Source organism: Nicotiana sylvestris, chromosome 4, assembly GCF_000393655.2.
Source record: "Nicotiana sylvestris chromosome 4, ASM39365v2, whole genome shotgun sequence".
Classification (NCBI taxonomy): domain Eukaryota; kingdom Viridiplantae; phylum Streptophyta; class Magnoliopsida; order Solanales; family Solanaceae; genus Nicotiana; species Nicotiana sylvestris.
In genome coordinates, this window is record NC_091060.1 from 103,622,039 (window position 1) to 103,635,873 (window position 13,835).

The 13,835-nt window shown below is 39.6% G+C and overlaps 1 protein-coding gene across 1 annotated transcript; it reads left to right on the forward strand.

Annotated features, from left to right (window-relative positions):
* Window positions 1-7,641: 7,641 nt before the first annotated feature.
* On the forward strand, window positions 7,642-13,534 carry LOC104239158 (dihydrolipoyllysine-residue acetyltransferase component 5 of pyruvate dehydrogenase complex, chloroplastic). The gene is made up of 6 exons (XM_009793708.2): window positions 7,642-8,684; window positions 9,192-9,383; window positions 9,482-9,569; window positions 12,722-12,792; window positions 12,899-12,982; window positions 13,106-13,534. The coding sequence occupies exons 1-6, from the start codon at window positions 7,794-7,796 to the stop codon at window positions 13,208-13,210; spliced, it is 1,431 nt and encodes a 476-aa protein (XP_009792010.1). The 5' UTR covers window positions 7,642-7,793; the 3' UTR covers window positions 13,211-13,534.
* The last annotated feature ends 301 nt before the right edge of the window (window positions 13,535-13,835 follow it).

A 13,835-nucleotide genomic window follows, 5' to 3' on the forward strand; every position in this document is an offset into this window, starting at 1 on the left:
TTTATACTGTTGTTTAGCTGCTCAGTTCCATATGTTGCTGTATATTTGGATTTTAGCTTACTTTGTGTATTTACTGGATTTTCTTATCTTCGGACTGTAGTTACTTTTATTACTCACTGGGTCGGAGTACTCACTTTACTCCCTGCACCTTGTGTGCAGATCCAGAGCAGTCTCAGGCTCAGTAGATCTAATTGATCAGCAGATCCAGCTTCTGGGAGTATCGAGGTAGCTGCACGGCGTTCGCAGCCATTGATCTTCTCCCTCCTATCCTATCTCTTTATTTCCGCATTATCAGACTTTGGATATACCATGTATTAGGATGATATTCTGTATTCTAGAGGCTCAGATTCGTGACACCGGGTCCTAGTGAGATTATATTGTGTATTTTGTTAAATTCTTCAGTACTTTAATCTTGCTTAATTGATATTTCTTTCCGCTATTTTTGATAAATTGGGTTAAGTGTTGAATAATAGTCAGGCTTGCCTAGTAGTGTGCTGGGCGCCATCATGACTGGGATTTGGGTCGTGACACCAGATCCTCGAGGCCTCTTGGCCCTCCTCTCCTCTCGATCCTGACGGCGACCCGTCTCAATCTCGCGAGCGATATCGACAACCTCCTCGAACGTAGCACCCAACACCCTCTCTCGGGTCATAAGAATACGGAGATGATAGTTAAGGCCATCAACAAATCTCCTGATCCTCTCACGATCTATCGAAACCATCCAAATGGCATGACGAGCCAACTTAGAAAACCTCGACTCATATTGTGACACAGTCATATCCCCTATCGCAACCACTCAAACTATTTACGCAACTCCTCTCTACGGGACTATGGTACATACTTCTCTAAGAAGAGAGTAGAGAACTGCTGCCAAGTAAGGGGCACTGCTCCAACCGGCCTACGCCTCCCACCATGTGAAGGTAGCCCCAGTAAACTGAAAGGTGGTAAATGTCACACTACTAGTCTCAAGAATCCCTGCTGTACGGAGCATCCACTGACACTTATCAAGAAAACCTTGGGCATCCTCGCCCTTGGCACCACTAAATGATGGAGGTTGGAGTCTACCAAACCTCTCAAGACGATGCTGCTCATCATCCGGCATAACTGGCACAACAAACTCCTAAGCTGGTGCAATCGACTGAGCTGGAGGTGCCCCCGGTGTTTGCAGTCCCTGCACTACCTGCTCAGGTGTGCGAGCAGCGGGGGTCTGATTGCCTCCCCCGGCCTGTGAAGTAGCTGCTGCTGTAGTGGCTGAAACTGCCTGAGCCAGGTTATTGCAAACTGATAAGATCTGTGCCAAGGCCTCCTGCAGACCCAGAATCACGATGGGTGCAGCTGGTGCCTGAACTGGTTCTGCTGGGGCATCCATAGTTGGAGCCTGATCCGGAGCTAGGGAAACTGGTGGATCTACAGGTGCTGTCCTCACTGCTTTGCCTCTGCCACGACCACGACCGCGTCCACGGCCTCTGGTGGCCTCTGCTGGTGGCACTGGTGGTCGCCCACCTTGTCCGGTGGCTCGCGTCCTCACTATCTGTGAGACAATGGAATAATAGCAGTTTAGTACTCGAACCAACAAGTTCGCACGACAAGAGTTTCAAGAATATGAAGTTTTTCCTAAAGGTTCTGTAGCCTCTCGAGGATAAATACAGACGTTTCTGTACCGATCCACGAGACTCTACTAAACCTGCTCATGACTCGTGAGACCTAAGTAACCTAGGCTCTGATACCAACTTGTCACGACCCAATCCCCGAACCCGGTCGTGATGGCGCCTCTCGTGAAGACAAGGCTAGCCAGACCAAAACGGAACACCTCTTTTAAATAGTTAATCATCATAAACAGTAATAACATATAATATAATACTCATAAATTGCGGAATTTAACGTTAATAACAGCAGGAACCATCCCGACACAGCCCAAACCGGGGTGTCACAAGTCATGAGCTACTACAGAATCTGCTATAGGTCTACAAAGTACGGAATCCGATACAACAGTCTGAAGAAAACATAAATGATAGAGGATAAGAGAGACAAGAGGCTGTGGACGTCAACAACTACCTCGTAACTCCAAATCACCGCCTAGCCTGGAAGGAATCAGCGCTCAAGTGCGGACTCTGCTATACCTGAATTTGCACACACGATGCAGGGAGTAATGTGAGTACTCCGACTCAGTGAGTAATAATTATAAATAATGACTAAAAGTATGAAAACACGTAAAGGCACAAAGCAATTCCATATCAAGCAGTAAAATAACTTAAAACAGTAAATCAGTGAAGAAATCAAATGATATTCTTTTTTTAAAACAAGTAAAATAGGTAATTTAACAGGTAAATAACAAGTAGAAATCCGCCCCTCGGGCATAGTATCAATCGCTCAGCATAGTATCAGCCCCTCGGGCTCACTCTTAGTATAGTATCAGTCCCTCGGGCTCAGTATCAATCACTCATAACAGTAGCAGCCCCTCGGGGTCACTCTCAGAATAGTATCAGCCCCTCAGGCTACCTCACAATCACTCATATCAGCCCCTCGGGCATAGCATCAATCACTTAGAACAATGGGTACCCGCGCTCACTATGGGTGTGCAGACTCCGGAAGGGCCCCTTACGGTCCAAGCGCTATATCAAGCCACCTCGTGGCATCATCACTCGACACTCGGCCTCACATCACTCGAGCCACCTCGTGGCATATAAAGTATCTCAGGCCCTCGACCTCATATCACTCAGCATATCCTCACATATGGCCATCGGCCTCACTCAGTCCAAAAATCATCACAAGCCCCTTGGGCATTAGTAAAACAGTAATTCTTATCCCAAAACATAATGTAGAAATATCATTTAAGTTTCAAATCTGAGTAAAAGTGGCTGAGTTGGTAAAACAGTAGATATCAACAGGACTGAGTTCAAATAATAAGTCAAAGAGTGAGGAAACAGTGATAAAAATCCCCGAAGGGTTCAAATAGTTGGCACGAAGCCCAAATATGGCAATCAGCCCAAATGATGATGATAACAAATGAATTTCAGTCAGATATTCGGTAAAATCATCAATCGGGACGGACCAATTCACAATCTCCAGTAGTGAAAGACCACACGCTCATCATCCAGAGCGTATTTTGCCTGAATATAGCACTACGGTGTGCAATCCGGGGTTTCAAACCCTCAGGACATCATTTACAACCATTACTCACCTCGAACCGGCTAATTCTCTAGCTCGCGATGCCTTTGCCCTCGAATTGGCCTCCACACGCGTCGAATCTATCTAAAATCAGAACAAATACGTCACAATATGCCAAGGGAACAAAGCCCAAGCGAAAACATTCGAAAAATATCAAAAATTCCAAAATTAGCAAAACCCGAGCCCCGGGCCCACGTCTCAGAATCGGGTAAAATTTACATTTTTAGAATCCTCATACCCACACGAGTCTAACCATACCAAAATTATCCAATTTCGATACCATTTGGTCCTTCAAATCATTATTTTACATTTTTGAAAAGTTTCACAATTTTCTTCCCAAATTCCATCCCAAATCACGAATTAATTGATGCATTCAGTGATATATTCATGTATTCTAGCCAAATCTGAGTTAAAATAAATTACCCCGATGAATTTTTGAAAAACCTTCGAAAAATCGCCAAAATTTGAGCTTTCTAGGTCAAAATATTAAATAAAACCCAAAACCTCGTATTTATAGGGTACCCCTCAGATTCCAGCTTCCGTGGGCCGCACCAAAACTACCACGGTCTGCGCAAGCTAGTGCGATCCGCGCAAAAACAACCGCGGTCGCACAGGCCTTCCTCTGTAGTGACAGGCTTTAGTAGTTTGGCCATAACTTTCGCTACAGATGTCCAAATTGAGATATGTTTACCTTTGGAAACTAGACACAAAGAGCTACAACTTTAGTTTTTGAATCACCTCAAAATTCCTTGTATATCAAAAGATATGGGCTTCCGAAGTAGGACCAGCGGGAAGGTTCTTCACCGCGGTCGCGCCCACTTTTGTGCGGTCCGCGCGATGCCTACTGCGACCGCGCCCACTTTTGTGCGGCCCGTACAACACTCACCACGGGCGCACTTATTTTTATGCGGACCGCATGGGCGAGTTCTGGGGCCTGCAACCCTCCTAGACCCGCTACAACTATGATTTTCAGCCTAAAACATCCCGGAACCTACCCGGGACCCCCGAAACTTCAAACTAATTGTAACAACACATACCATGACATCGTTCAAACTTGTTCAACACTTCGGAATGCTTACAACAACATCAAACCACCTATTTAACATAGGATTCACGCCTAAGAACTCCAAGAACTCTTAAATTATGCTTTCGATCAAAAGGTCTATCAAATCTCGTCCGAATGACCTGAAATTTTGCACACACATCCCAAATGACACATCGAAGCTACTGCAACTCTCGGAATTCTATTCCGACCCCTATATCAAAATCTCGCCTTTCAACCGGAATTTGCCAAAATATCAATTACGCCAATTCAAGCCTAAATCTTCTCTACAACTCCAAAACCCATTCCGATCGCGCTCCTAAGTCACAAATTACCTCCCGAAGCTAACCGAACCTTCGGAACTAACTTCCGAGCCTTGTAACACATAAGTCAACATCCGGATGACTTTTCCAACTTAAGCCTTCTTAAAAGAGACTAAGTGTCTCATTTCTTATCAAATCCTCTCCGAACTCGAACTAATCAACCCGATCACATAAAACACGGATAACGAAGCGTAAAGAAGCTGAAATGGGGAAACGGAGCGGTAACTCATGAGACGACTGGCTGGGTCGTCACATTCAGTTATTTGTTTTTCCGGTTGGACCGATTCAAGGCCTTGAAAACTCTCTCGGGATCTGATAATGCTTCAAATACTTCACCAGTTCTCGATGAGTTTCTAGGCATGCACCTATACAACCAAGTCAACAAACGTTAAAATTTTAATGTATAGATTGGGTGTAGAGAAAACTGACTACACTAAGAATTTTTTATTTCTTTCAATTGTAATTGATAACACCGTTAATTCCCCGGCAACGGCGCCAAAATTTGATCACGCCCAACTATGCCTTATTAAAAGGACACACGGATGTTGCAAATATAATCTGAGTATTTAGCCCAGAGTCGAGCCCACAAGGAATTAACCTATCAATTACTCTCGTTAGACTTACTAAATTCCACGGATTCAACTTCTCATACGTTATGAATAACAATTGAAGATGTTTCTACTAACTAAGAATGAATGTAAATAAGCAACTGAAAACTAACTATGATTAAGTTGTAACCAATTAAGAGAAGGTTCTAAGGTTATGTTTTCCCCTATTGATGGAATCTTTTCCGGTTATGTTTCACATAGAATTGCCTAATCATCTCTATCAACCACGAGCACTTTTATTACTGTAAATCTCTCTCGAGTAATCACAATAATTTACTAGACGCACTCTCCCGAGATACGCTAGTTGGATTTGTTTATTATAGCTCACTTTAGATTGCACCCAAGACGTTGTTATCCCTAATCCCGCCTTTAAACCCTCAGTTATTGATCTCTCATATACTTTGGGAGTAGTATTGTTCAACAATTACCTAAATATGCACTCTCTCCCAAGTTATGCGCACTAAATAGGCACAACTAATTGAGGATCCTATCAATTAACTACGCACATAGTTGAACAAATAGAGATTAAACTAGGCACAATATATTAACATAACAAGAAGTTCATCCTTCAATAGGTTCCATCAAAACCTTAGACTAAAATATTTAGCTACTCATACTAGTGTTCATCATGACAATATTCAAATTCATCACAAATCGTAAAAACAAAAGGAAGAAAGGAAAAACTCGATGTTGAATTATCCTTCTTGCCTCTTGCCTCTCCTTGCCTTGAACTAAGCTATGAAAACCTTGATAATGAATCCTTGGGTGAGCTAGACGTTCTATAGGTTAAGTGGATTTATCCCCGAACTTCCAAGTTTACCCCTGAAATTTAATTTTCCGGAACTGGGCTAGCGCGGTTGCGCTAATGGACGCGCTAGTGACCGTGCATATGCCCTATCATTCTGCCTCGACCATCTGGGCTAGCGCGGTCGCGCTAGTCCAGGTCTTCATTTCGTCTCTTCTTTTTTTCGTCTTCCCACTTACTCAGCTCCTAGGGGCTTTTCTTGCTTCAATTTAGCTCCAATCACAGCTTTAAGTCCTCATACATGCTACTCACTCCTGCAACGTGTGAAATTTACAATTAGAGCCAATTTATCATCATTTAGTTATATTATCACAGTGAAACATAATCAAGCTGGACATAAACAATCGCCATATTACATAAAGCTAGCCTATTATCAGAAACATATCAAGGTTTCAAGAAATTTATTAAATAAAGCTTCAACAAATCGTTATGTGGATTAGAGCAATCAAGGCATACATGATTTATTTTTGTGTCTATTGCAGTTGGTGCTCTCTCTCTCTCTCTCTCTCTCTCTATATATATATATATATATATATATATATATATATATATATATATTGAGTATAAAAATATGCTAGCGAGATATAGTTTTATTCCTATATGAAGATATTGGAACACTATTCGTATTATATTGCAAAAGGAATCCTTGATATAGATTTGTTTATGGTAACAAATATTGTCAAGGTTTTGTTGGTTATGCAAATGCAGGCATTTTTTGAAGTCCGTTCTTTAAACAATTTGTTTGTATGTGAGGGAATTGTCATATTATCATTTGACAAGGTTATCAATTGTTGATAATTATTCAAGTCATGTTAATATACTAGCAATTGATAAAGCAAGTGACTCACCACACTACAGATGTGTGACTTTTCTTTGAAGAGAAGATTCCAATAATAGTGAAGACACTGATGTTTGCTTATCTCAATTGAAAGAAGGACTATCGAAGGAGACAAAATAAAGCACATTCACCAAAGTTCTTCAATTTGTTCAAGTGATAATTTGACAAACTTCTTCATAAGGCATTGCGGATCTCAATATTAGAGAAGTTGTTCTACAAGCTTGGAATTCGTCGTCCCCGAAGAATAAAGTGATGTTTTCATCAGGGGAGGCAAATACGTGTTGTACTCTTTTTCCCTTAGCTAAGATTTTATCCCACTAGGTTTTTCTGGCAAGGTTTTTAACGAGGCACCAAATAATGCGTATTACAAGATATGTGTACTCTTTTTCCTTCACTAAGATTTTTTCCCACGGGATTTTTTATTAGTAAGGTTTTAACGATGCACATTATATATAGATATCCAAGGGGGAGTGTTATGAAATATTATATTTGTAGTGGATGTCTATAACTCCTAAAGAAGTTACTCCCACTATTCTGCACCATTATGGTTGTAACTCTCATATTTTTATAACATCCTCCATGATCTCAATAGTTAATACCATGTTTATGATATTCCTTTGTATACTTCAATGTCATCCTATAAATAAAGGGTTTGGATATCACATTGTACACATTTGAATATATGGAAGAAATAAGAATTTATACTTTCTTGATTTCTACATTTTTGTCTATTTGCTTGTTTCATATTATTACGTTGAGGTAAGTTTATTAACTGACAAAAATTACTAGTTCGGGTACCAAATTCATAATTCCCACTTCCATAGAGTCAAAACAACCAAAAATGAGAACAATTCATTACCAAAATCCAACCGGTAATGTAGTTGAAACCTCCGCCCCCTCTCCTCTCTTTCGATACATCCAATAAAAACTCATTCCTACAAAAACAACAACCTACGCCATTCTTTTTCCCTTCAAAAAATCATCCCCATTTTTCTCCATTCTCCCCAAAATGTCGTCTCATCTCCTCCAAACCACCTTTATGCCCACCACCCCCATCGCCCTCCGCCGTGCTTCCATTTTCCCCGCCACCCATTTACGCAGAACCCATGTAATTGAATCCAAGATCCGTGAAATTTTCATGCCTGCACTCAGTTCTACAATGACTGAGGGCAAGATTGTCAGTTGGGTCAAAATTGAAGGTGATAAACTTGCTAAAGGTGAAGCAGTTCTTGTTGTTGAATCAGATAAAGCTGATATGGATGTTGAATCTTTTTACGATGGTTATTTAGCTACTATTATTGTTCCTGAAGGTGGGTCCGCTCCTGTGGGGTCCACCATTGCTCTTCTTGCTGAATCTGAAGATGAGATTGCACTTGCAAAGGCGAAAACTCCGATACCCACTTCGACTTCCAGTCAAGAAACGACTACTCCGGCTGCTGCTGTAAGCGAAGAGGTGGTTTCTCCGGTAGCAGCAGCTGCTGGAGTTTCACCCTCCGATGCGGGGCCCGCGAAAATGGCATCGGCCGTTCACCCTGCATCAGAAGGAGGGAAGAGAGTGGTGGCTTCACCATATGCTAAGAAATTGGCTAAGGAATTGGGTGTGGAGTTGAGGGGGTTGGTGGGTAGTGGGCCTAATGGGAGGATTGTGGCTAAAGATGTTGAAGCAGCCGTTGGATCAGCTGCTTCAACGCCTGCTCCTGTAGGTAGTGTGGTCGGGACCACAGTGGCGCAGCCAAGTGGCGGTGCACCGGTGGCTCCAGCAGTAGAATTGGGGACAACTGTGCCATTCACGACAATGCAGAATGCAGTGAGTAGAAATATGGTGGAGAGTTTGGCTGTTCCAACTTTTAGAGTGGGGTATACTATTACTACTAATGCACTTGATGCTCTCTACAAGAAGGTATGTTTTTTTTTTCCTGCTAATGTCTTATTTTAGTTGACAAAGATTTGAACTTTGGAATAAACTAGGGGAATTTCATGCTATGTTATGGTTTCGATAAGCTGAAAACGCTAGCTGAATTGGTTTTACTTTGAAATCATTAGAGAAGTGTATTTGCTACAATATCTTGTCTACAAGAAAGTAAGGATTTTGGTTGTCTTATTTTAGCTGAGTAGTTGTAAAGATTTGGACTTTGGAATAAACTAGGGGAATTTCATGATATGTCATTAATTGGATAAACTGAAAATGCTAGCTAATCTAAGAAATGCATTGCTGCAAAATATTGACTTTCTTCTTTTAGATAAGATTCTATGAGAATATGAAAATCAGAGTGGAGCTTCTTTGCTAATTACTACAAGATGTTATTACCCCCCACCTTGATAATATTATTGTAAATTTTATGATAATCAGCTTGTTTCCTATTAGGTTTCATTGCTATAGTTCTTACATGTGTTAATGAATTTATAGATCAAGTCGAAAGGAGTGACAATGACAGCATTGTTGGCAAAAGCCACAGCACTTGCATTGGCTAAACATCCTGTTGTGAACTCCAGTTGTAGAGATGGGAAGAGTTTCACGTATAACAGTAGTATTAACATTGCTGTTGCAGTGGCCATAGACGGTGGTTTGATTACTCCTGTACTTCAGGATGCGGACAAGGTTAGCTTAAATTCAGTTTTTATAATATCTGGATTTTGCATAGTTTCCCTTCCTCGGGTTATTATGAGGTGATTGATTTGATTAAATGTTCCTTCCAGGTTGATATATACTCATTGTCAAGGAAATGGAAGGAGTTAGTTGATAAGGCTCGGGCTAAGCAACTCCAACCCCATGAATACACCACAGGTATTGCTAATACATTAGATGAGTGAACAATTTTTGATTTGACGGAGATGTTTATTTATAGAAAATACCTATCACCAGCTGATCATATCGTTAACTGCAACTGCTTGTCCTTACATAGGGTGCTTTTATTGAACTAGATTCTTTAACTTGGATAATGGATATTATAAGGATTGGTATATCATAATATTTCTGAAGTCTATAAGACTAAGGTTCTCACTCACTCAGTAGACAGATACATGTCTAGAACTGACATAGAGATAGGAGCTGGTCGGCTACTAAGAGACCTATATATTTGGGAGATAGAATTAATGTTTCTTCAAAGCTCCTCTTCTGCAAGTGCATGCTCCTTGCGTTGAATTTGAGAACTTGTAACCGATCATCAAAAGGCTGGTATTATAGTTTGTTGTTTGAGCCAAGTTGCCTGTTAAACTCCAAATGAGAAACTAAAGTTCTCCTACTAACCCAATTTCATGCTTTTATGGATGGTTTAGCCACCTTATGAGTTAAGGCTACAACATAGAACAATAGTTGGTGATGGTTGCCGGGACGTGTTTCTTGAAGCTATTTTTTGCGTACAACTTCAGCAAACAAGAATTTGGTATTTATGATTGCTTAAAATATACTCCCTCCTTTCCAATTTATAAGAACCTATGGGCATGGAGTTTAAGAAAGAAATGAACTTTTAAATCTTGTGGTCCTAAACAAGCCATAATTTTTGTAATTCTTTGAAACTTGTGGTGTTAAACATGTTAGAGTATTTGGGTGGCTATAAAAGCTTTTGATTGAGGGTAGAATTGGAAGTTTAAGTTAAATTGTTTCCAGATTTAGAAAAGGGTCATTCTTTTTGGAACAGACCAAAAAGTAAATAGGTTCACACAAACTGGAAAGAAGGGAGTAACAGTTCTTTGTTTTGGTGGGTCAAGTCCAGACTGCTAGTAAAATGCGTCTTTGTCCACTTTATCTGCACAGCCACAATAGGGTGATTCCCCTTTTTGATGGCTTAGCATCATGACATTCTTGTGTTGCTAGAGATTTATTCTTTACATAGTGCCGATGCATGTGATGTTTATTTTATTTTATTTTATAAGGTAAATAATTTTATTAACAATTAGGGAGAACCCCGTATCCCCCCTCCCCCCCCCTCCAAAAAAAAAAAAAAAAAAAGACAAACTAGAAAAATAAGACTACTTTGCAACTTTACAAACTCTAATTTCTCCCCTTCAAAAGCCCTTCTATTTCTCTCTTTCCAAATAACCCGCATGAGTGCTTAGGGGGGAAGACTCCATGCCCTTTGACTTCTCTTCTCCCTCCTATGAGCCCAACTATGCAACGCTTCCTTCACTATGCCGGCATCACCCAATGTGTGAAGTTGTTATGGGCACTTGTTAGAGAATGATGAAGATAAAAAGAAAACTCCCTCCGTCTTGATTTTATGTGATTTTATGTGATTCTGTCTGATTGGATTTTAGAGTTACCAATCGGACAGAATCACATAAAATCAAGACGGAGAAAATTGTTATAAGGAGTAGTAGAAGAAAATATTGAACTACTAATTGAAAAGTTAGTATAATGGAGAAAATCACTGATGAAGTTCTTGATTAGTCAAACATGTTTGAATTCTTTAAACTTGGGAAAGTGATATAAAAATATGTTACTAGTCAGATGGTGTCTATCATTTTTGGGATATCACAAAAGAGAAAGTGTCATATAAGCATAATAGTTAGGAACGGACGGAGTACTTTATTCATTGGAATACAAGATTTCAGCTTCTTCGCTCATAATTTCCTGTATCATTTCTTTCCCCGCGTTAACCATTTATCTTATGCACTTTCAACTTTTTTTTTTGTTTAAACTTAAGTTGGAACTAGTATCGTTATGCACTCTTGGGTTTTGTTTTTACTTTCTCAGAAAAAGTGAGGGACTTCATTTTCTTGTATCATTTTACTCTGCTTCAGCTTTTAAGATATGATCACTACATTCCCTAAATTATGAATTTGCTATTGCCTGCTGTATTTACATCAATGCTGTCCCTATTCCAGCTAAAAGCCTTTCTTTCTGTTTAGTCTTTTTCCTGGGTTTTAGTTGGGTTGGGCAGGGAGGTGAGTGTTTATTTTGCAAGATATTACTAAACCTGCAATTTGATATGCTACAACTCTTGTGTTATTTTAGTTTTGTTTAATATTCAGGCTAAGCAAGACATGCCTACTTTTAGGATCAAATCTATATTAATCAGATAATAGCATAGCAATCTCAATAATCTTGTCCTCTAAAAAAATATTTTTATTTAGCCAACTTTCTGAACCTTATCTGTGGTTGAGAAGGTTGCACGCAATTGAAAGAAAAGGAGGTGAAACAATTGAAAGACGCTAAACCTTCAAGTTTCATGAAGGAAGTCAACTTTCAAGTTTGACCTTAAGAATGAGTACGACAGGACAATGAAGCTAGTTGGTTTTACTCAATTGAACTTTTGTTAATTGCGACTTGAACTGCCAAGGAAGGTGGGAATTTGCAGAGATATGTCACCTCGTCTGTTTTTATGTCTGTTTTGTGTTGGTGGCAAAGTAAATCTTTCACTTTTATGCCCTTGCACTTGTTTAATGGTCTCCTAGTGTTTTTGTTTACCAACAATAAACTCGTAGACTATAAATCGCATAGCTGATCAAAGCTATGTGATCCTATAGTCTACAAATGATTACATAGCTGTTCATGCATTTATGCTGGAAGCACGTAGGCTATCCCCTCTTGCAATTAGAACTAGCCCAGTTTGGTGTAAGTTGGCATGATTTTCTGCACTGAAATAATAATACTTTTGGACTTTGGATGAGTCCAATCAAAGAGTATTATTTTATTCGTATGGCTACTTACAGAGAAAGAAGGTGAAATGAAAATCAACTACTTTGCCTATGCATAAGATACCTATAGGCCAAACATAAAGATACGAGAAAGGGAGTGTCTATTTCTTGTCTCCACGTCGGAGATCAGTTAAAATAGCTGTGTCTTGATAAGTTTTTTTTTTGGAGTAGTGCTGTAAAACTCTTTTTGTTCCAAGATCATTCTGTTGTATTAGCTGACTTCTCTGCTTCTGCATGTCCGAGGTTCTTGTTGTTCATCTGTTGCTTAGTGGTGTTTGATTGTTTGGCTCTGTACTGCAGGCACTTTTACTCTATCTAACCTTGGGATGTTTGGCGTTGATCGCTTCGATGCCATCTTACCTCCAGGAACTGTAAGCTCTCAGTCGTAGATACAAACTCGTCTGTTCACTATACTGCCTGCCTGATATCTGAATATTTCTAGTATTGTTTCTCATGTTGGTATTTATTCTTTTCTAGGGTGCAATTATGGCTGTAGGAGCATCTCACCCTGCACTTGTTGGTACCAAAGATGGTCGAATTGGCCTGAAAAACCAAATGCAGGTTGAGTGATTATTTTTGTTATTGATCTTTGACATGCTAGGTTGTGTTTCTCAAATAAAAACGAAGGCATGTGCAATATCTAAATTCGTTGATGCCTAAGTTATAAAATGCTAAAATTTTCAGGTAAATGTCACTGCTGATCATCGGGTGATATATGGTGCTGATTTGGCTTCTTTCCTGCAAACCTTAGCACAGATAATTGAGGACCCTAAAGACCTTACTCTTTAGGCTTATTCTCAACGTGCGGAGATTAGAGTTTTTGTAGTGTATTTGTGTTTAAGTTTCATCAACAGAAACCAGATGCTGTAACATCTGAAGTATAATTCAGAAGATCAATTGGAATGGATGATTAGGTCATTTATTTGCTGGTGCTTAGTTAATCTTTTTCCTTTTTTGGGGGGGTTAAGTGTAAACTCGTAAGGACATTTTTCATGGCTGTCATAATTTATGGTCTGATGATAAGGTCTTCGTTGATTCATCATTTAAATGTTACATTTACAAAGGATGCTGCATAACTTTCAATTGATTTTTATATTCAAGAGTTTTCTGCCATTTCAGTTGTATCTGCAGTCCAATATATTGCAATTATGAAGTTGCCATGACCATATTTCCAGCTTAGATGTCATTTAATATGAGGATCCACAAGGAAAACAAGGCCTACTTCCATTTACAGGGTGAAATTAAAGAGAAATTTTCATAAAACACTATCTTTTAGTGGTAGTTAGCTATCTATAGATACCATTTGTTATATTACATAATGTAGATACGTTTTCTATTATTATAAGATGTATTAGATGTATTTAAGCTATTGTATTCATGAATATAGTAGCAAAAATAGGCGTGAATCGGGGAA

Excerpts from the sequence above, each read along its gene's own strand:
- LOC104239158 (XM_009793708.2), top strand. The coding sequence starts at position 7,794 with ATGTCGTCTCATCTCCTCCAAACCACCTTTATGCCCACCACCCCCATC. Across the intron at positions 8,685-9,191 it reads TTGATGCTCTCTACAAGAAG|ATCAAGTCGAAAGGAGTGAC; the intron begins GTATGTTTTTTT and ends ATGAATTTATAG. Across the intron at positions 12,983-13,105 it reads GCCTGAAAAACCAAATGCAG|GTAAATGTCACTGCTGATCA; the intron begins GTTGAGTGATTA and ends TAAAATTTTCAG.